Source organism: Globicephala melas, chromosome 7, assembly GCF_963455315.2.
Source record: "Globicephala melas chromosome 7, mGloMel1.2, whole genome shotgun sequence".
Classification (NCBI taxonomy): Eukaryota; Metazoa; Chordata; class Mammalia; order Artiodactyla; family Delphinidae; genus Globicephala; species Globicephala melas.
This window is the reverse complement of record NC_083320.1, coordinates 915,780-937,205: the sequence shown is the minus strand read 5'-3', so window position 1 is coordinate 937,205 and position 21,426 is coordinate 915,780. Positions and strand designations below refer to the sequence as shown.

General features: G+C 61.8%; 1 protein-coding gene across 23 annotated transcripts in view; it reads right to left on the bottom strand.

Annotated features, from left to right (window-relative positions):
• Positions 1-5,708: 5,708 nt before the first annotated feature.
• Positions 5,709-21,426, bottom strand: part of KIF1A (kinesin family member 1A) — a 90,687-nt gene continuing 74,969 nt past the window's right edge. For 12 of the 23 annotated variants that reach the window (XM_060301580.1, XM_060301583.1, XM_060301589.1 and 9 more), the window contains 12 exons: positions 18,511-18,534; positions 17,058-17,172; positions 15,989-16,122; positions 14,988-15,049; positions 14,530-14,675; positions 13,465-13,659; positions 12,892-12,969; positions 11,910-12,034; positions 10,887-11,039; positions 10,402-10,594; positions 9,385-9,503; positions 5,709-9,026 (listed from right to left, as the gene is read on the bottom strand). In XM_060301580.1, the coding sequence (XP_060157563.1) occupies positions 8,984-9,026; positions 9,385-9,503; positions 10,402-10,594; positions 10,887-11,039; positions 11,910-12,034; positions 12,892-12,969; positions 13,465-13,659; positions 14,530-14,675; positions 14,988-15,049; positions 15,989-16,122; positions 17,058-17,172; positions 18,511-18,534 (1,387 nt within the window). In that variant the 3' untranslated portion in view covers positions 5,709-8,983. The remainder of the gene's footprint in view (positions 9,027-9,384; positions 9,504-10,401; positions 10,595-10,886; positions 11,040-11,909; positions 12,035-12,891; positions 12,970-13,464; positions 13,660-14,529; positions 14,676-14,987; positions 15,050-15,988; positions 16,123-17,057; positions 17,173-18,510; positions 18,535-21,426) is intronic. The other 11 variants (XM_060301582.1, XM_060301584.1, XM_060301590.1 and 8 more) reach the window with 1 other exon arrangement.

Here is a 21,426-nt window from a genome sequence, read left to right as displayed (position 1 = left end):
GTCACTATCTTCCTGTCAAGATGCCGAGGCAGCTCTGCATCAGACTCGGGGAAGGCTGTGGGCCTGGAGAACCCCAGGCAAAGCTTGAGTTTCGGGTGTTGGCTTTGAGGCCTGGAAATGGGGAAGGCGTTAGAGAGTCAGGATAAATGGCCACCCATGAGATTTGGTGGCGAGACCTTTGCTAAAACGGTCACCTGCATCGAGGTCAGAGCCAAAGATCACCAGGAAGCCTCCGTCAGCAGCCAGCACCTGTTTTTTTTTTTTTTTTTTTTTTTTTTTTTTTTTGTGGTACGTGGGTCCCTCACTGCTGTGGCCTCTCCCGTTGCGGAGCACAGGCTCTGAACGCGCAGGCTTAGCGGCCATGGCTCACGGGCCCAGCCGCTCCGCGGCATGTGGGATCTTCCCGGACCGGGGCACGAACCCGCGTCCCCTGCATCGGCAGGCGGACTCTCAGCCACTGCGCCACCAGGGAAGCCCCTGCATCTGTTTTATTACTCACTGCAGCGGGGGACTATTAAGATTCACATTTATAGCAGGCACATTTATAAAACTCTATCCCAAGAATTATAATTCTATCAGGTCCCCATTTGAGATGTTGTTTGATCACTTAGGCGATAGCATTAACACTGAAAGAGAAAAACATCAGAATTATTCTAGAAGACAAAACAAAATTCTTGCTGTGGGGCTGGATTATTTTATTACCCTGTTTGCGACAACAAGATACTGTAATTACACTTCCCACAAATGGAATAACTTGGAAGCCCTCACCTTCTAAGGGAAAATAAAAATGATTTTAGTGGGCAAAAGCATCTCTCTTGGTTCTAGATCTTCAGAAGCTCGTGGGAAGGTGGGGGCAACTCGGAGGTGACTCATTGCTGGGACCCCTTGACGTAGAGCCCATGCCCTGTGTTTCCAAAACCTGTGGGCGAAGTCCCAATAGAAGCGAACATTAGATCTTAGGAGGAGAAAGGAACGCAAGAGTTGATGAGACTGAAGTGAAACTTCGGATGAAAATTGGAATGCTTGAACAGACTGCAGGGGAGGTGCATCTGCTGTAGCAGAACGTATTCTGGGGATATGTACTGTGTCTGACTGGGGACGGCATCCCCTACCTAATCCCGTAAAACAGGAGGCGTGTAAACGCACCCTTCAGCCAACATTGATCGGGAGTTCTAAGTGGGGGTCAATGAGATTGTCCAGCCCACAGAGGTTATTAATACGAAATAGTATAGGACGCCTGATGGACGAAAGGGGATTACCATCTTCATTATGTCCGGTAGAAGCTGGAGCGCAGTAAGGACAAATTGAACTATAAGGCAAAAGAACTACTGCCCCATGTGGAGCACAGACTGGGCCTTAGGGTAAAAGTCAGCGAGCGCCACCCAGCGGGGACCACTGGGATGCTGGACCGGAACATTTCCGTCTGAGATGATTGGTCAGCTATTGGGCTTTGATTGAGATCACTCCTCTTACCCTGGGACGTAAAGTAATTCTGAAACATCCTAAGTGATGCCAAAGAAACCGCCAGTGGGGAGGTGCGTGACCAGAAGAGCTCCCCAATAAGATGGAAATTTTATTTACTTATTTATACAGGTGCATGCTCCCAGAGGAACATCCATGATCAGGGAGCCTGTTTCCCCCTTGCACTGACTTTGGAACCCCTGAGGAGCCGCCAGACGCCACTACCGCATGGACGGTGCCCTATACACAGCTCTCAGCAGACCAACAGAGGGCTGCCTGGTTTACGGACGGCAGTTCCAGGGGGATGGGCAGCATCCTGCTTGCATGGTCACCATGTGATCAAAGAAGGTAAAAACGAATCAGCTCAGTGGGCTGAATTGCATGCGGTTTGCCTCTGCGTTTGAGTTTTTACTGACTCGCGGGTGGTGGCCAATGGCCTGGCCATACGATCAGGTAGATGATCAACAGAAAACTGACCTGTTAAGGAGACAGTCCCACGCAAATCACTATGGAAATTTAAGGGGTGCATTAAACTAGGACATTTCGATACCCATCAGAAGAACCCCCTTCCAGGATCAGAGGTGATCGGGATTGGCAAATGGCTATCCCGGTGCTTTTGCCTAAGGTGGCCACAGGGACCCATGAAATGAGGGGACATGTGGGCACTGCAGCCAGGCAGAGATGGGCTGAATCTCTACAGGGTCCTCCTGCACCTGCTGAGGCACAGAGTGCCGACAAAGGCTGTGTGTCCATCAACGAGAGAGACTGAGACTGCAGACGGCTGGGGGTAGGTTCCCAGCTGGCGGTGGCTCCCACAGGGCTGACAAGTCAGATTGATGCCCCATGGCCCCAGGTGGCCACAAATGGGTCCCACTAGGAGCAGACGCTGACCCTGCCCTGGGCTTTGCGGGCCCAGTGGTAGATGCAAGCGCTCAGAGTGCCGGCAGGGTTTGCACCAGTTTGTACGGTCAAGTTCCGTTTCTTCAGGCCAGAGAAGACACTTTCATCTTCAGAGTAATGGTCTGACAGAGAATTGCAGCAGGCGATTGAAGCACTGGCTGTCTAAGCGGTGGGGAGATGTGGCACAAAGGGCCGGTGTGTGCTAGGGGCCATGGGCAGCTCCTCCCAGAGAGCTTCCTGTGTTTTTCTGGGGGGTCCAGGGAAAGGGGGTGAGGGAGAAGCTCGTCCAACTATACAAGTCTAGGAAGACTTGTAGAAACGGGGAAGGATTCTAGTGCGACTGTGCGGTTTGGTGCACATATATTAAGGATTGCCTTGTCTTCTTAGTGCATTTAACCCCTCTTATCAATATGTAATGTCTCTCTCTGTCCCTGGTAATCTCTTTGCTCCGCAGTCTATATCTGATATGAACATAGCCACTCTGACTCTAGTTCATGTTTGCACGGCGTATCTCTCTCCATCCTCTTACTTTCAGCCTCCTTGTCTGATGAGGGTTGAAGTCGGCTTGTGAAAGGCGGCATGGACTAGTGTTTTCATGTCCATCCAGCCAGGCTCTCTCAATTGGCGTATTTGATCCATTTACATCTCAGTGGATATTGACATGATAGGGCTTTGTTCTGCCATTTTATTTACTGTTCCTTCTGTTTCTGTCTTTCTTCTGTAGAATTTACTTTTAGAATAATTTTAGATTTGTAGACAAGTTGAGAAGATCGTACAGATAATTCCCACGTGCCCTGTGCTCGCTTCCCCATTGTTAGCATCTTACATCTGTGTGGTGCGTTTGGTGCGATCAACGAACCAATATCGATTGTTGTTATTGACTCCTGTCATAGTTCGTTCCTATAGTGTAGTTTTACCTAACGTACTTTTCATGTCCCAGCATCCCATCCAGGATGTCACGTCACATCTAACTGTCCCGACTCCTGGGCTCTCCTTGGCTGTGACGGTTTCTTAGACTTCCTCGTTGTTGATGACCTGGGCACATGTTTTGTAGGATGTCCCCCTATTAGAATTTATCTGGCCTTTTTTCACTATTAGACTGGGATCGTGGGCGGGGGGAGGAAGACACAGAGGTAAAGTGCTATTTGCTTCTCGTCGTATCAGTGTGCGTACTAGCAGCATGATAGATCACCGTGGGTGTTGACCGCGGTCACCTGCCTCAGGTAGTGCATGTCAGGTGTCTCCACTGGAAAGTTGCCCTTTTTCCCCTCTTTCCATCATGTCATCTTTGGAAGGAAGTCACTAAGAGTGGTCCACACCTATAAGGAGGATGGGATAGGCTCCCCTCCTTGAGAGCAGAGTATCTGCGTCAATTGGAATTCTTCCACACAGGAGTTTCTTCTACCTCATTCATTTATTTATGCGATAATTTATTTTTATCAGCGTGGATATTTATTTTATAAAGTGGGTTATTGACTCAGTTTTTTTTTTTTTTTTTTTTTTTTTTTTTTTTTTGCGGTACGCGGGCCTCTCACTGCTGTGGCCTCTCCCGTTGTGGAGCACAGGCTCCGGACATGCAGGCTCAGCGGCCATGGCTCACGGGCCCAGCCGCTCCGCGGCATGTGGGATCCTCCCGGACCGGGACACGAACCCGCGTCCCCTGCATCGGCAGGCAGACTCTCAACCACTGCGCCACCAGGGAAGCCCTTTGTTGTTGTTTTTTTAATTTTTATTTTATGTTGAGTCTAGTTGCTTTACAATGTTGTGTTAGTTTCAGGTGTACAGCAAAGTGATTCAGTTATACACGTATCTATTCTTTTTCAGATACTTTTCCCATTCAGGTTATTACAGGATATTGAGTAGAGCTCCCTGGATACACAGCAGGTCCTTTTGGATGATCTGTTTTATATATAGGAGTGTGTACCTGTTAATCCCAAACTCCTAATTTACCCTCCCCCACCTTCCCCTTTGGTGACCACAAGTCTGTGAGTGGATTTTTGCTGTTGCTGCCCAGACTGTTCCAGTCTCGGCCACTGGGGAACCTTTTCAGCTGGGTCCTTGTCCCTCTGACATACTCCCACCAGTGTGGGTGTTTGGGGGGTTTTCCTACCTTCCTGGCGCTACAAGATGCTGCAGGCTCACCTTGTGTACTTCCAGCCCCAGCCCTAGAAGCAGCCATTTCTCCAGGAAGTGCTGGTTCCTTTGATCGGAGGATGGGTTTAGAAATCAAGCTCTGGGAGCTGGAGGGGTGCTTTTGGGCCCTCTCTGCAGGCACCGGACTCCTCTCCAAAAGACCCCTCCCTCGCCGCAGCCGGGCTCCCACACCCCACGCAGCCAGGACGGGTGGGAGTGTGCTGGGGGGAGGGAGGGGCAGCGGCCCGGAGATGGGGGAGCTCTTGCTGGAGCCAACCTGGACGTCGGGCCTGGTGTCTGGAGCCCAGGAAGCCAGAGGTGTTGCAGGGCAGCCCGGCCCTCGCTGCAGGCCCACGAGACCAGCCCCTGGAGTGCACCCCCCAGCGCCCCTCCCACCACTACCCTGATCACTTCCTGCCTTCAAAATGGGCAGTTTAGACCATCAGGGGCTGGAGGGTCTAGGAGGAGTAGGGGTGCAGAGAAAGCTCCAGGGCTGTGCCTGGAGGCCTCAGCAGAGGGCAGCCCCTCTCGCCCTGTAGCCAGGCTACGGTTAACGCCCGCTGCCGACAGCGGGCTGCCCTGATTCCTATACGTACCGCAGCAGGTGCGGAGCAGCCCACGCCTGGGGCACTCCCCGCGGAGAAGCAGGGCAGCCCCAAGGCCTCCTTCGGCTGCGCAGCGGACTCTCTGGCCTCCCACTGACCTCTTTGCCGTTGCGCCTCCTCCCTGGAGGGCCCTGGGCTGGGCTGGGCACCGCGCGGTCAGTCAGCCTCTCCCCCCCCTCCGGCACAGGGGGCTGTGAGGGCGCAGCCAGGGGACCAAGGAAAGGTCCTTGGAGCAGGTTAGCGGCGCTCGTTCCTTAAGTGGCCAGCGCGGGGACAGCGTAGGGGCTTAACCAGCACCCGTCAGGTAACGCTGACCATATAAAATGACGGGGTTGCCTGGGCATGAGGCTGGCAGTACAGGGGTGGCATACCCAAGGGCACCTGGAGCTGTTCAGACAGGTGCAGCCAGGTACTGAGGGAAGCAGCTGGATGCGACCACGATAAACACCACCTTGTACCTCCCACCCCTCAAGGCTCTCTCCCCTCCCCACCTCGCCACTGGGAGATGCGTGCTGTCTCCAGACAGCGCTGGACACCTGGCCCTGTGGCTATTTCAGGCCCCAGCAAACAGACCTAACGCATCAGTAAAGCCAGGCGGAGACCCGCGGGTCTGGTGTTGCATGAAGAGCCATGTTTATTTCTTAACTGGACAGAGCCTTAAGTGCACACACATCGCACAGGAGCCTAGAGCCTAACACTTGGGTTTCGGACATCAGGGAACTAGTCATTACATCAGGATGGCAGTTACAGTGCAGGGGCTGGGGTGTGCCACACAACCACGTATGTACAAGCCACAGGGGAACTCAGGGGACAGTTGGCCGCAGGACGCACGGACTGGGAAGAAGCCACAGCCTGTCGTCTCTCCCGGGGGAACACGTGGCCCAGCCCCAGGGATACAGGAGGGTGCCTGCGGGGTCCCCACACTGAGGAGAGCTGACGGAGGACCAGCGTGGCCACCCTGCCCGTGCCTGCAGCATGGGCGACGTTTGGGGACCCTCCCCGAGTGCCTTGCGACATCCGCCCCAGAGGTGTCGAGGGGGGACGCGGACTGCCGGGAGACCACGTCACTGCAGCCGCCCTGGGGTGTGTGTGTGTGTGTGTGTGTGTGTGTGTGCGCGTGTGCGCGTGCGTGTGCGTGCGCGTGCGCGCGCGTGCGCGTGCGTGTGCGTGCGCGTGTGCGTGCGTGTGCGTGTGCGTGCGCGCGCGTGCGCGTGCGTGCGTGTGCGTGCGCGTGTGCGTGCGTGTGCGTGTGCGTGTGCGCGCACGCACGCATTGTCGGTGAGTGAGACAATGATTACTCAGAACAGAGAGGCCTTGAAGCTTACGAGCGTCTCGGTAGCCGGCCCTGGGCACCAGCCGGATCGCTTTGGAGCCGGGAGCCCAGCATCTCCCTCCCTGGGGCTCCTACTAGGCCCACAGCGGAAGGAGCCCACCCCTCCCTGGGGGACAGAGAGCCCTCTCCAGGCGAGCACGGCCTCAAGCACAATGAGGCTGCAGCCTGGGCGGCAGCAAGCCCTGCACCGAAACCCGTCCAAGAGAGCCGGCTTTCTGGATCTTTCTCTCCTTCCCCGCTCGCAGGACACAGCAGCCACAGCCAGACCTGACTTTCCTGTCTGCACCCCACAACCTGAGGACCCTCACGGGCCTCCAGACCAGCCTCCCATGTCACAGATGTGGCAACTGAGTCCCAAACCACTCGTCTCTGGCTTACGTGACACCGGGCACGAGAGAGCAGCTTTCCTGACTACACACGGGATTCTCGGACCCAGGCCCTCGCGTGGAGCTGGCCTGAGAGGAGGAAGTGGTGGCGGGTAGGGGCCACCAGGTGGGCCACACCTGGTTCCGAGTCACTGCCAAGACGGCGCAAGGCCCAGACGAAGCAGCCCTGGAGGCCTCCATGGCCGTGGAGGCCCCTGAATTGGGGGCGGTTCCCAGAAACCCTCCGGGGGGCCCCCTGCCCCACTCAGCGGGTGCTCTGCAGGTTGGCTGGCCCCAGACACCTGTGCCCGGGGTGAGAGGGCCTCAGACTCTCAGGAGGCCTCCGCCTCAGGCTGGCTGACCTGAGTGGCCGTGGCCTGGCCCTGCACCTCCAATCTCCCCGCAGGAAGGAGGGGCTCTCGGAACCGACCCATCTTAGAGCAACTCACCCCACCTGTCTCTCCTCCCTGCCCTCAAGGCCATCGTGGTGGCCCGCGTCAGCGCTTGCTCCAGAGTGTGCTGTCCCCTCTGCCTCTGCGTCTTGGCCTCTGCCTCCAGGGAAGCCCTGTGCGGGGGGCACAGGCCTGCTGGTTTCTGGACAGTGTTTGACTTCAGTCTGGAATGTGAACCCTCCGTCACCCCCTCTTGGGGGACGTGGTAGGGGCGGGTCTTGTGCTGCGGTGGCTGAATGTGCCTCTGAGTGTAGGAACAGGTCACTGAAGACCCCGTGGTTTCTCTGAAGGGCTTATGGCCTGGGCATGACACACGACCAGACTCTGAGCCCGGGGCTGGCTCCTGCCCGGTCTCGGGCAACCCTCAGGCATGGGGTCTGCAAAGGGGACGAAATGGATATTGTCACGAGAGGGCGGAACAAGACAAGGGTGACACCCTCGGATACAGGAGGAAGCCCCCTTGATGACGGATGACCCCAGCACTGGCTGCCCTCACCTGACCCCATGGAGTTTTCTCACCAGGACTCAGAAACTCCGCTCTTGGGGCAAAGAGGGGAAGTCACGATTCCTTCCCTGGAGCTCACCCCGGGTCTCACAGTGGCTGCAGACGCCGCACCAGAAGCCCCTCACTGCCTGGACCACCTCTAAACACAGCTCCCCGCACCCAGCCGGCCTGGACACGTGACACTCCCGGTGGGACCCTGACCACTCTCCCGTTTGGTTCCCACCAGGACAGCTGCCAGCCAGGCGCCTGCTGCCTCACCTCCCACATGCCGCCAGGGACGGGCTGCCCCACATGCTGCCAGGGACGGGCTGCCCCACATGCTGCCAGGGACGGGCTGCCCCACATCCTGCCAGGGACGGGCTGCCCCACATGCCGCCAGGGACGGGCTGTCCCACATGTCGCCAGGGACGGGCTGCCGGCGTCACCGGGACAGTCACACCTCGGGTAGCTGCTGTCCAGGTGAGACGTGGGTCCTCCCTCCTGCGAGGAGGATGCACCCACCTTCTGCGCTGCTCAGACCTCAGGCATCAGACCCCCCAGACACACACACGCACACGCACACACACGCACACACACACACGCCCTGGGACCAGGGCCTGCCCCACGTGCCGCTGGGCAGAGGCCTCAGCTCAGGCCGGGCAGGTGCCCCGTGGTGCCAACCAGGAGGCGCCCGGCCTGTCCAGACACCACCTCACTGTGGTCTTCCCAGGCGGCTGCCCCGCCTTGTGTGTCCCCAAGAAGCTTGGGAGGTGCGTTTGGGAGCAAGCGGGGTGGGTCCACCTGAGCCCTGCGGGTCTAGGTGAGGGCATTAGAGGTGCACACTTATAAATAAAACAGTCTTACAGTTAACTTCCGAGTGGGCTGTTTCAGTGTCACTAACTGATGTATATTAATTAGAGTCTGTCTATGCTTAAAAAAATATTAGAACGGCAGCGATGCCCCCGTGGCTCCTGTCCTCTGGCCTTCCTGGCGTCTCCCAGCTCTTCCCACCCAGGGTGCGTTCTGAATGAAGAAAGGACAACAAACGCGGCCTCTGCTGGGAGCACGACAGGTCGTGTGGCAGGTCCCCGGCCAGAAGAGGTCTTTTGGGGCCCAGCGCGGGCATCCCCAGGAGGAGGGGGCGCGTTGGCTGTCTGCTGGGAGCAGGGCTGGGCGGCGGATGACACGACAGATGGTGACGAGGGTGGGAGAGCGGGGCCGGGCCTGCTGGCTGTCCAGGAGGGCTCGGCTCAGACCCTCATCTGGGCAGACCTCCTCCTGGAGAGCTTGGACCTGCCGGGGGCGGGAGAGACGTGGCGGTCAGGGCGCCAGGCTGCTGGCATTAGCGTCTCTGGTTCCCCGGTCGCCCAAGAGCCGTAACCTCTGTCTCCTGTCCCTGCGACTCGCGGGGAGCGGCCCCCCCCCCCCGCCCCAGCTTCCTTTGTGAGTCACTGACTAGGGGCGGGGCTCCGTCCACCGGGGGCCTGGCTGTCCCCAAGCCTGGTGCAGCATGTCCCCGACGTGGAGGCCCGCCCTGGTTGAGTGGCGGTTCTGAAAGTCGGGGATTTACACACTCGGTGAGGAGCGACGGCCCGCAAACGAGAATCCACGTCCTCAAGACCGCGCCCCTCCCTCTGTAGGCAGGACGTACCGTATGGTCCCCGCCAGGAGGGGGTTGAACGCGTACAGCCAGTCGTGCATGTCCTTGTCGCTGCTGGCCTGCAGCAGGATGCCCCGGTGCTCCGTGCACACGGCGAACGTGTTGGGGGTCTGTGGAGGGGCGCTGCCGTGAGGGGCGCCAGGCCTCCCGCGGTCAGCTAGGGGCGGTCGCCGCTCCCCCGGGGCCCAGGTTGGGGGGAAGGGCCCTCCCCCCCAGGGGGAGCGTCAAGGATGAGGAAGCAGAAAAGAAGACCCCGAGGAGGGGGCAGCGCTGCTGCACGCACAGCCCGTCCTGACCCTGCAGGCGGTGGCTCCCCTCCGGAAGCCGGTATCTTCTGGTCATCCCCGTGGTCATGCCCGAGGCTACCTTGTCACTGCTCTGTGTCCCCGTGGGATGAGTCAACCCCTCACAGGCCAAGGTCCCTCCCCCGGGGACCCTGGCTCAACTGCTCGCCCAGATGTATCCTCTGGGGCCCGTTAATCCTGGCGTCTTCTCTCAGGCCCGAGCCCTCGACGTGGTGGGCGTGGGTGGCGGGCTGAGCTCACACCTCCCCCTCCCCCACCACAGGGAATCAGTGCCCAGTGGGCCCTGTGGCCACCAGCCAGGAGTCAGGGCTACTCACGTCCAGGGCCACCGCTTGCTCAGAGAGGAGCGGGGCAAAGCCAGGCACAGGGCGCTGGACTCCTGGGCCCACTGCCCCGCTGGCCCTACAGGGCTCCATGACACCCACTGTGGGCGTCCCCAGGAAGAGGGGACTGTCGTTAGCCATCAAATGGGAGAGGATTAACGCCTGCCGCACCCATCACCGCCGTTGTCACCAGGACTACAAGCCCCGTGGGTGGGCAGAGTGGCCCCGGGACACGAGAGGCAGAGAGACAGTGAGGCTGACCCCAACGGCCCTGCCCGTGACAGATGGGCCCGGCTTCAGTCGGGCAGTGGGCAGACGCAGGGCCCGCAGAGGAGGACCCGTCCCGGCTCCCGCTCTCCCCGCCCGCGGCCGCGTCGCACCTTGAGCATCGCCTGCTGGTCCTCGCTGTACTCAACCTGGGCTGTGGACAGGTTGAGCACAAACCTCTCCACGGCGTCCTTGTCGCTGTTGTACATGTAGGCGTAGGGCCGCCGCACCACCACGAAGCGCTTGGCCCAGCCAGCCGTGTGCGGCTCCAGGAAGTGCAGGTACCCCTTCTTGGAGACGATCGGGCTGGGGATGGGGATGCCCCAAAACCATCTTTCTGCAGCTGCCCACCAGGTGCCCAGCCCCCGCCCAGCACTGGCTCTGGCTCTGGTCCACCCTCCTGCCCTTTATGTCTGCTTATTCTCCACTGCTGTCCTAGGTCAGGGGGCCCTGCCCGACCCCCGGCACAGAGCTGTCCCCTGTCCTAGGTCAGGGGGCCCCCGGCATACAGCTGTCTCCGTTCCAGGTCAGGGGCGGCCCAGCTGTCCTTGCAGGAGCAGAACGGGCTGGCCGGTGCTTTAGAAGGGCCCTCACGCACCTGACCCGGATCTCCTGGATGTCGGGCACCAGCAGGCGCCGGGGCTCCTTGTCGGCCTCCGTTGCCCGGGCAGGGGAAGGGGACTTCTTGGAATCCATCTCCGGCAGGGGCTCAGGTTCTGGGCTGGCCGGCCGGGAGCAGGGCTGTGGGGTCCTGGGAAAGCACAGTGAAGCCCCTGCACTCCTGCCAGAAGGTGCCTCTCCGGCCCGGCTTCCCGACGGCCAGCGTTACCCGCTCAGAACCGCCAGGGCGACTGCCTGGGCCTGCCCCCCACGCTGGCTCAGACCTCCGGCCGGCCCGCCGCTGCGCCGCGCTGTGTGGCGGGCAGGGTCCACGCCGACGCAGCGCCTTCTCCCGTGGCATGTTCTGGCTCCCCACCTCCACCCCCTGTGAAAGCGGCTTCCGCATCTCTTGTCTCCAAAGTTAAACTGAGGCTGACCCGACTTCCTCAGGGACCGTGTGCGTGCAGGGAGCTGCTATAGTCCACTGGAGCCACCAGGCCCAAGCGACGGACCCGGTGGCCAAGGAGGCCTGACTCAGGATGGCGCCCAGAGGGCTTGATGCCTTTTTCTTTCAAGAAGAAAATCTGGAAAGCCTGAGGTGTTATACGACCTGATGGGTCAGACACGAGCGCTGTCAGCAACGTGCGCCCCGCTCCCAACACCGCTCGGCAGGTGTCAGGTGGGCTCAGGTGTCCTCTAGGCTCCGCTCTGTCACCACTTTTCCCACTGAGTATTTTGCGAGAGCTGCCACTGAAAAGGGCTTTTTGTCCAGTGTTCTGACCCGTTCCTGGTTTTATTCACGACTGTATTCTAAATCTACACTTTAGCAGAAAATGACCTTGGACGGCGCCGCATCAGCTGGGCAGGGCAGACCCCTCCCCCGGCCCTGCCCTAGTGCGCAGCTGTCCCCAGACACGCAGCCCCTCGAGCCCTGGCTTCTCGCTCTGTGCCCCAGTCACAGCCGTTTTGTCGGTCAGCTTGTGCAGGTGGAAGCTCTGCCGGGAGCCTGGAGCTCACTCACCTCAGTTCAGCAGCCCCGTACCGGCCCTCGACCAGGGAGGGGCAGGTGGAGGAGGGGGTGAGCGTGGCCGCCCCCAGAGGGGACATGGACGGGTCCCGCAGCAGGGTGACAGACATCTCGGAGAGCTGCGGAGGAGAGACGGCTCTTCAGGGACAGCCTCAGGGCCCTCTGCGGGTGGGGACATCCCTGCCGCGGCCCCTTTGCCTGCATTTTACCCCTGTTTAGGGCAACCCCACTCCAGCTGCGGGCTGGGCTCTCCTCCCAGCCTCCCCACCCTCTCCCAGCCCCCACCGTCCCCCGGCCCACCCCGCCCAGGGCTTCAGGCTCTGCCTTTTGCTGAAGGAGGTCCTCGAGGCTGTGGAGCCCCAAAGACGGAGCGAGGACCGCTGGGTGGGGGTCGGGGAAGGAGTAGCCTCTGAGCCCCGACTTCAGGGTGCGCAGCCTGGCAGCCGCGGCAAGAGGAGGTTTGGGCAGAGGGAGAGGCCGGTGCAGAGCACAAAAGCCGGGCAGGGCTGTCTACCAGGCTGAGGGGGGACGGGTGATGGGCCCGAGCGCTGGAAGGGAAGCCTGGAGCCTGACACGGGCCAGGGCCAGCCTCCAGCACGAGAGCCGCCCCAGCCTTGGGCATGGGTGTAGGGCTGCAAGACCAGGGTGGGCCCCCAGGTGAGGGAAGGAAGCCGAGGAGAGGGGGCTTGGCCAGCCCAGGACACAGGCAGCTGGGTGAGGGCCAGCCTGGACAGGGCCGGGGACCGGGGAGAGTGGGAGCCAGGGACGACACCGAGTGGACACCCCTGGGCCCGGCGGGCCCCTCGCTCCCGGCCCTCCACGGACCCCAGCCTCAGGCCCCGGGAAGCCAGCCCCTTAGCTGTGAGGCATCCCTTTAGGCTGGGAGAGGAATGTTCCTAAGAAAACCCTTATCTCCCTCTCTCGGCCACAGCAGCCCCCCCCCCGCCCCCCCCGTGGGCAGCCCCTCCACGCCCACCTTGCTCTCGCTGGCGCTGACGCAGACGTGGCTGTGGGTGTACTCTCTGTTGAAGGAGTGGGTGAGGAGCCGTAAGCACTGCCGGGAGAGCAAACGCCTGGTCAGGGACCTCCCGGGACCCGGCTCTGCCACGGACACAGGCCCAGGACACGGGAGACTGGCCGAGGGGCCAGGCACCCCAGGTCAAGGTGGGAAGCACCCTCACCTCTCCCAGGTAATGCGGCGGTCTGAGGAAGCCCCCCGGGGCAGGCCTGGGGCCTGGGCGGGGGTGGGGGTGGGGCCAGCACCCCCTGAAGTGCGGGAGGCCTTCCCCGTGGCCCACCCAGCAGCTGAAAGGCCAGCTCTGGTGTAGGTGGCGAGCTCCCCATCAGCACAGATATGCAAGAGAGAGCAGGTCACTGCCTGGGGGAGTAGAGGCTATAAGAGGTCCCCGGGTTCCAATGTGGGTAGGGTGGGGTGGGGGTGGGGTCAAGGTGACCCTACGGACTCATTCTCCCAGGTCCTGGTGGCCGTGACAAGTCACTGGCACCAGGAAAGGGCCAGGAGCATGGCCGTCGCCCACCTGCCACCCACCTTGACCGCCAGCTCCCGCTGCCTCTCGTTGGGAGCCTCCAGGGACGACGGCCGGCCCGCAGCCGCGAGCGGGGAGCTGGACGAGCTGTGGGCCTCGGAGTCCTCGCTGGAGATGGGGGACAGGGTCTCGGGAGCAGGCCGCTGGGCCGTCTCCAGCTTCTCCCGCAGCAGCAGGTAGTGCCGGGTCTTCTCCACCTGCACAGAGGAGCACGAGCGTGGCTTTGCCTCTGCCCCCGCCAGGGCGGGGAGGGCGGGCGGCTGCTCTGAGCCCCAGGCCTGCTCAGGCCCGGGAGAGCCGGCCCCCCTGCTGGGCTGTGGCATGTGACGTGGCGCCAACAGACCTGCCCGTGCGTCGCCGTGAGCCAACGGGACGGACACTGTGTTCCCGCAGCTGCGTTCCGGGGGGCCGTGCGCGCTGCAGCTGCGGACTCGGGAAGGGCCCAGAGGGTGGACATGGCCCCCGACGCCCGCTTCCCACCCGCGCCCCGGGTCAGCAGTCAGTGCCGCTGCTGGACACTGGCCGTCCTGGCCCGAGCGACAGAAGGGCCTCGCCCCGCCCACTAGCTTCCCTCCCTGTTCCTTTCTTGTCTCATCTACGTGCCCAACAGTCTGCGCTTGGGTCAAGAATGAACTCCCGGGCTTCCCTGGTGGCGCAGGGGTTGAGAATCTGCCTGCCAATGCAGGGGACACGGGTTTGAGCCCTGGTCTGGGAAGATCCCACATGCCGTGGAGCAACTAGGCCCGTGAGCCACAACTACTGAGCCTGCGCGTCTGGAGCCTGTGCTCCGCAACAAGAGAGGCCGCGACAGTGAGAGGCCCGCGTACCGCGATGAAGAGTGGCCCCCGCTTGCCGCCACTAAAGAAAGCCCTCGCACAGAAACAAAGACCCAACACAGCCAAAAATAAATATAAATAAATAAATAAATTAAAAAAAAAAAAAAAAAAGAATGAACCTCCCATCCTAGCCGGTGGCGTCATGCGGCCCTAAGCCCTGTGACAGGCGGCTCGAGGGCCACGCGCTCCATCCTGGGTGGGGTGGGGACCTGGTGGGCTTGGCCCTCTCACCTCCTGCAGGAGGCTCAGCTTCTCCAGCTCCCACTGGTGGTCCAGGATGAGGCTGTCGCTCCGCGGCCTCCAGCCTGCCAGGTTCTCCTCGCCCCGGACGTAGGCCACGGACGTGTCCAGCACCCGCCGGCGCCGCCGCTGCATCCCTGGAGCGGACGCCCGTCAGACGTGTCCCAAGCTGCAGGCTTATCCCCCGAGGGAGGCAGGACCCCCCCCCCCAGAGCCAGGTGTCCCGCGGGGTCTCGGCTGCCCCTCCTCTCCCTTCCTCTCTCCCCTCACTGTCCTCCAGCCACCCAGCAACTCCGGGGGGCACGAGGTGAGCACTCGAGTCTCCAGGTGAGGGGCCCCCAAATGGCAGCGTGGCTGAAGTCACCCAGGTGGTCCCAGGGACGGGGCTCCCTGACCTCCAACGGTGCCCCACCCCACCCCCGACCAGAGAGCCCAGGGCAGACGCTTACCTGGGCTGCCCGTGTCGGCCACGTGGCACAGGCTGAGCTCGTACACGCCCGTCACGCGATTGCTGCCAGGAGTGGTGGGGGATGGGAGGAGGAACGTCGCCACCTGGCCCCGCGTCGGCCAGGCACCGACTCTCGCCACCACCAAACGCACACTGGGCACGAGTCCTGCAGCCGCCCACGCCAAGCGGCCTTGCACGAGGTGGCAGAGGTGCTTGGTTCCCCGCGATGCAGTCCCTGTACACGGTCCCCATCCCAGACTCCCGCTGGGCCCCCCTTCCTCTTGGGACCACTGATTCTGCCAAGGGCTCCCCGCTAACCTGCTCATGGAGAGGGGCTCACGCTCACGGGGTGACCTCCTGGACGACAGGACCATGGCCAGCCCAGGACCCCCACCCCCCCTTCCTCCAGGCTGTGCCAGGGCAGTGGGGACACAGGGGCCACGAGACAGTGCGTGGGGAGCCTCACTGAAGGCTGCCAGTGGTGACCCCCAAGAATGCAGGTCAGAGCGCAAGAAGGGACGCGGGTCCTGGTGTCCGACTCCCCCACGTGCCCCCAGCCTCCAAGAGCACTGGCTTAGCACAGGTCCTCAGGAAGTGCTGTCCAGAGTCCCCCTTCCCGCCCAGCCCCATGTTTACCCAGTTTCTCCCACAGAGTGGGGGGAGCAATCCCAATAGCACAGATCCGCATGGCCCCTGGGGAGGAAGGTCACCAGCACCTCCCAGGGAGGCCCCAGAGTGGACACCTCAGGCCTTCCCACTGTGCCCTGTGGGGAGAGCCTGGCTCTCTCACACCCCCCAACATGACATCGGGGTCCCCACAAGTGCCCGGCGGCGTCCACTGACGGTCCGAGTGAGATGGACCCCAGAGCCGGAGGCCTGACGGGACCGGGGCGGGTCCTCCGTCTCATGGGCCAGCCGGCCCGGAGTGCACCACGTGACATACTGCTCCGCGCAGAGCCCAGTCTGGTACCCGCTGCGCCCAGGGCGCCACTGCAGGCTCACCTCTCCGAGGCCCGCAGGCTCCCGCTGCCGAACAGGTTGCGGATGGAGCGCGAGGCCGGCAGCTTGGCATCGCGGGAGTAGAAGACCATGCAGAAGTCCTTGGTGATGACGGCCGGCTGTGTGCAGTTCTCCATCTGCGGAGGGCAGGGAGGGGCTCGTACCCAAGGACACCCCGGGGGCTCGGCTCCAGCCGCACCTAGCCATCTCCCCCTCGGGGCACAAGAGCCTCCGCACCGAACCACAGACACGAGGGAGAGACAGCGGGGCACCCACTGCCGGGGGCCCCAAGTGTCCCGGACACGGGCCTCAGCTGCCTCACCATTAAATCGGGGTGACACACTCCCCAAAACGTTTGTGAGGATCTGACCGGACCCTGTCTGTGCACCCACAGTTTAACTCTCAAACGCCACAGGAAATGACTGCACAGCAAGCGAGGTGCTGTCTTAAACAGCCGGTTCTTTGGTTTTCCCGAAGCTCCGGGATAACTGCTGACAAAGCTGGTGTCTTGTCTGGGCAAAGCCCTGCAAGTGTTTTCTCAGCCTGAGCCAACCTCATCCCGTGGGGCAGTCACACAGGTAGGTCCCCTTATTACAGCTGGAGTAGTTAGGCTCTCAGGGGGTGGATGCCTTCGTCTCTACCATCCCGCTGGCTGCCGACCCCAAACCCCCGGCCCCATTCCTCAGTACTGTGTACAGCAAGAAACACCCACGCCCCCAGCCTCCTCCTGTGCTTCAGAGGGAGGTCACGGCCTGAGACCCTGGGGATGGGGAATGGGACGCTTCTGCTTTTGTGCTGCCTGGAAGATAGATGCAGTGTCTGGCGGTGCTGCAGCCATCTTGCAACCCCAAGGACAAACCCATACACTAAAGGTAGCAGCATTAGTTAACTGCGAGCACAGCCATTAAAAGCACATAGATTTAATTCAAGGACTTAAGAAGGCTTCTGAGAAGAGAATAGGGTTGACTGGGTTTGTCCAGGGCTAACAAGCACCCTCACTGCCCCTTGGCAAGCAGCTCAGGCTTGGGGGATGGGTGATTTTGGTGGAGTGCCCCGGGGGCAGGTTTCTTGCCTCAACGTAAGCAGAGAGGGTCATGTAGATCTTCTCTCGGTAAGGGGTGACCCGGTTCAGCAGGAGGGAGTTGTGCATGGAGCTGTCCCACGCAGCCTCAAACTGGTAGAAGGTCCTGGACGGAAGCAGAGACAAGGTAGAAGGTCGGATGTGGCTTGCTCTTGGTAGAGATGGGGACATGCAGACGGACAGACACAGACAGACAGACGTGTGGGCCACCCGCAGGGAGAGCCGCTGGGGCCACAGGTCAGAGGCCCAGGTGTTGGTGTCCAGGGAGGATGGAGCCCTCCTTACTCAGGACCATGCCAGGTGGGGGACTCAGGCGCCCCCCAGGGTGAGTGCGGAGCCCTCTCAGCTCCACCCTGGGCGAGGGGGAGAGGGGTCCCCTGGAGCTGAGGCAGGAGTGAGAGGATGGAGAGGGGAGGAGAGGAAAGGGGAGGGGGCTGTGACAAAGGGGAGGGAGGGTGAGAGGAGGGGGGAAGGGGGCAGAGGCGACGGTGGTGGTGGGGAGACCATGGGAAGGGGTGCCCAACTCCACCCAGTCTCGGCCTGAGTAAGGAGGCACCCTGGCCTCTCCCTGGCCTCAAGGGGAGCCCGCCCGGCTTTGCCGACACTCTCCATGGCCATCTCCTCCACCAACCGACTCGCCCTTGGGGGAGGATGCTGGGGGTGAAAACCGGGGTGGCCCCTCTCCCAGACGGCATGGCCTCCGCCCACCTCAGCCAGGCCCCGTGGAAAGGCAGGGCCCCACGCAGCACAGAGCGGGCAGTGGTGGTTTCTTCCTGTCCCCAGTCTCTAACCCAGAAAGTAATGACCAGTGCATGAGCCAGGGGCCAGGAAACCCCTCTGAGGGCAGCTCAGGGCAGGCCCAGGGCCCAGACAGTTTGGTGGCCTCCAGGGCAGGGTTTCCTGTCATACGACAGCTTCCGTTTTCAAGCATCTGATGGCAGAGCTCTAAACTCTTGCCTCAGGCCGGGTGCTGTTTTGAGGACCCTCGTATCTGAGCTGGGGCTGTGCCTCAAGGCACAGTGTGGCCGCTCTGTGGGCCCTGGCAGCCCCCAGCCTCACCCGGTTTCCGTCCAAGCATCCTCACGCAGACACAGTTGAGGAACGCATCACCACAAGCAGCCCTGACACGGCCCGGCCCCTGCGGAGGAGCCGGGCCCACCCGGCAATGCAGAGGGGAGAGGAGGGAAGCCGCGGAGGGGCAGGGACAGTGCCACGGCCACCCCCTCTCTCCATGGCGCAGTCCAGGGGCGCGGGAGAAGCAGCGGGACAGGGCAGGGCCACTGCCGGACACGCCACTGAGGAGAAAGTTCCAGAGGCAGGACGTGAGGACAATGGGGTAACCAGAGAATGGGCAGAGAGAGCGGGGAGACACCGGGGGAGAAAGGAAATTGAAAGTCAGAAGAGGACAGACCGAGCGAGCGCAGAAGAGAAAAGTGAGCTGTACCTAGTGTCACTTCCGAACGAAACGCTAAAGGCGGTGGCAGCCAGGACACACACGTACACACACAGAAGAAATTCACATGTCAGAACGAGCACCGTCACCCAGCCAGGTACCAGCTAACTGATACGGAGCAGGTGGGGCTGGGCCACACCAGCCGCGGAGCTGCTGACTGCCGTCTCGTGGGGCCCAGACGCGGCCCACGGGGGTGGGGGGCTCCCTGTGGGTGGGGCCCACTCTAAGCCCCAGCCCGGGGACCTGCAGACACCCCTTCCCCTGTGTCCACAGGGAGAGCCTTGGGTCCATCTCCAGCAGGACCAGCCGGGCGCACCTGGAGCTGCCACCCAGACCCAGAGGGATGCCCTCTGTCCCAGGGGTCCGCAAACGCCCCAGGTCTGCGGACAGAGCCAGAGGCCCGCTGCAGCGCAGCTCAGAACAAATGCCCCCCCGCCCCCCGCCCCCGACAGCCCAGCTCCAAATGCCACTTCACAGCACGTGACCTCGGGCTGACAGCAGACACCTCTGTGCCCTGCTTCCTGGACCAATGACGGGCAGTCACTGCCCCTCCTCATTGAGACACCCTGCGGGTTAAGGAAGCCGGGGAGGAGCTGAGGACAGGCCTGGGAGGCATTACTGTTATTACAAGTCCTCTCCCCAGGAGGCCCAACCGCACCCTGGGCACGGCCCAGCCTGAGGCCCCGGCCCTGGCAGGCTGGCCAGCCCCAAAGCCTCCCGCTGGCCCCGGGCCTGGCTCAGCGCTGCCACCTCTGTCCACCTGCCTAAAATGTCGCTACAGGACGCTGCCGGCTTCCTTCCCGCCGCAAGTGCTCGGGGCGTGAGGACCCAGCCCAGCCCAGCAGGGCGGGAGGGCGGCAGCCCACCGACGTGGGACCCAAGCAGCCCCCCTGGGCCGGGTGTCACATGGCAGGAAACTAAGACCCAGCGGGCTGAGAGGGAGCCGCGGTGCCTCCCGGAGGTGCCTGGCCTGCGGGGAGACCACGCCAGGACCGACTTGTGAGCAGCCCCAGCGGACCCTCTAGGGTCAGGTCACCCGGAAGGCGCCCCTCCCCTGCGGCGTTGCTCACTCTACCTGAGCGAAGTTCAGTCGGCCCCCCAGGTACACTTTCAAGGGGAACGTGTGGCCCAGACTTGGGGTCCCTGGACCCGCAGCATCTGCACCACCGGGAACTGATCAGAAATGCAGATTCCGGGGCCCCCGCACTCACGGAAGCAGAAACGCTGGGGTGGGGCCACCTTAAGGGCAGAGCATCAGAGCTTCACCACCGGCTCAGCACCGTCATACTGTGGACCCTCTGCATCCAGCCCATTCTGGGGAAAGTGGCCAGTCCCTCCCTCCAGCGAGGCCGTGCCAGGCTCCACCATGGATCCTGGTCCTTCGCCCTTCCCTCTGCGTGCCGTGCCCTGGGACCCCGTTTTAAAGAAAGGGGCCGCAGGCAGGCCAGCCTGCACCCGCAGCAGAGCCCCAGGGGGTTCCTGCAGGGCCCCCAGCCGGACGGAAAATGCCCATCAACACAGTCCCTCTGCAGCAGAGTGGGGACCCAGCATGGAGAAGTCCCCCACTCAGACACCTCCGGTCCACTTCCGGGAGCCTCCGGCTGACATCCTGACTCCAAGCGAGCCTTCCAAGCCTGGGAGGGAGGGGTTCCTGGACGAGGAGGCCTGTCTGGCGGCTCTCCTCCAGCCAAAGGGGTCAGGCAGCAGACCCCGGAAACAGAACCACCCCAAATTAGCTCTGGGACGAGAGCGTGATGCTCAAACAAGCGAGGACCCACACGGGGAAAACTTGAAAACTCAGTTAGAAAGTTCTGTTGACGAAGAAAATGCCACATGTTGTAAACATCTTTTCTGTCCTGCCACAAGTAGGCTGCAGCTGCTTCGTTTTCCCCGGGGTTGGTGGAGCGGGAACCCTGCCTGTGAGCACGTGTGGGTCCGCGGGAGGCCCTGGGCTGCCCGGGTGGGAGGTGATGGAATCTCAGGGCTCTCGACACGAGCACCTGGTCATTCTGTATGAGACTCTACCACGCCTGCTGCCGACGGCCCATCAGAGCTCGTTTAAACTTCTGGCGTGCGCCACAGCCATCGTGTAGCAACAGGCCGGCGTGGCGGGCACCCTAAGGCGGATGGGTCTGCCGAGAAGCTGAAAATTAAACCCCACGCTCGAGGTTGCAACCTGAAGCTCGTGATGCTCTGGGAACTATGTTTCTCGAAAGAGTGTCACACTCGCAGGAGTGGCCCAGGTTCTTGGGGGTGGTGATCTGATGGGCAGGTTTCCAGGACTGAGCCCCCGGACTGCAACCAGGGCAGCCCTCCTGTCCGGTGGGGACCGTGATCCCAAGACGTGCCCACGCGGCTAAGAGCAGTGGAACGGCCTCGAACCTCAGGAATTCTGCTGTGTCTGGATGCCACACGTGCTCGGCCAAGTGGCATCACCCACCTCGCAGAGCGAGCTCTTAGACCAGAGGGACACAGGGGACGGAGGATCGAGGGGATGAGGGGACAAGCGAACCCCCGGGCCAGGCTTTGAGCTTCCTGGGGACAGACTGTTCCCATCTTAGTCTTTAATCCCCCTTTCTAACACCCCAAAGAACGTGGCTCACATGTGACAGATGGATGAATGAGTGAGGGAGGGTCACGGCCCCATAAGTGGCGCAGCATGGCAGGACAGAAGGGGAAACTCAACAAGATCCCACATCTGGGCCCTTCCGGGGAGGCTGGAGTAGCCTTTGGGGCACCTGGGCCACCTGTTTGGGGAAATCAGATCCCGCGCCTGGTGGGATGGTGGGGGTCACCGTGCACTGCCAGTGTCCCCCAGCCTTCTCCTCAACACCTTTGTGCTTTAAAGGGTCATGAGGACCCTTTCTGCTCCAGGCGGGTGGAAACCCGAGCCCTGGGCAGGAGCGT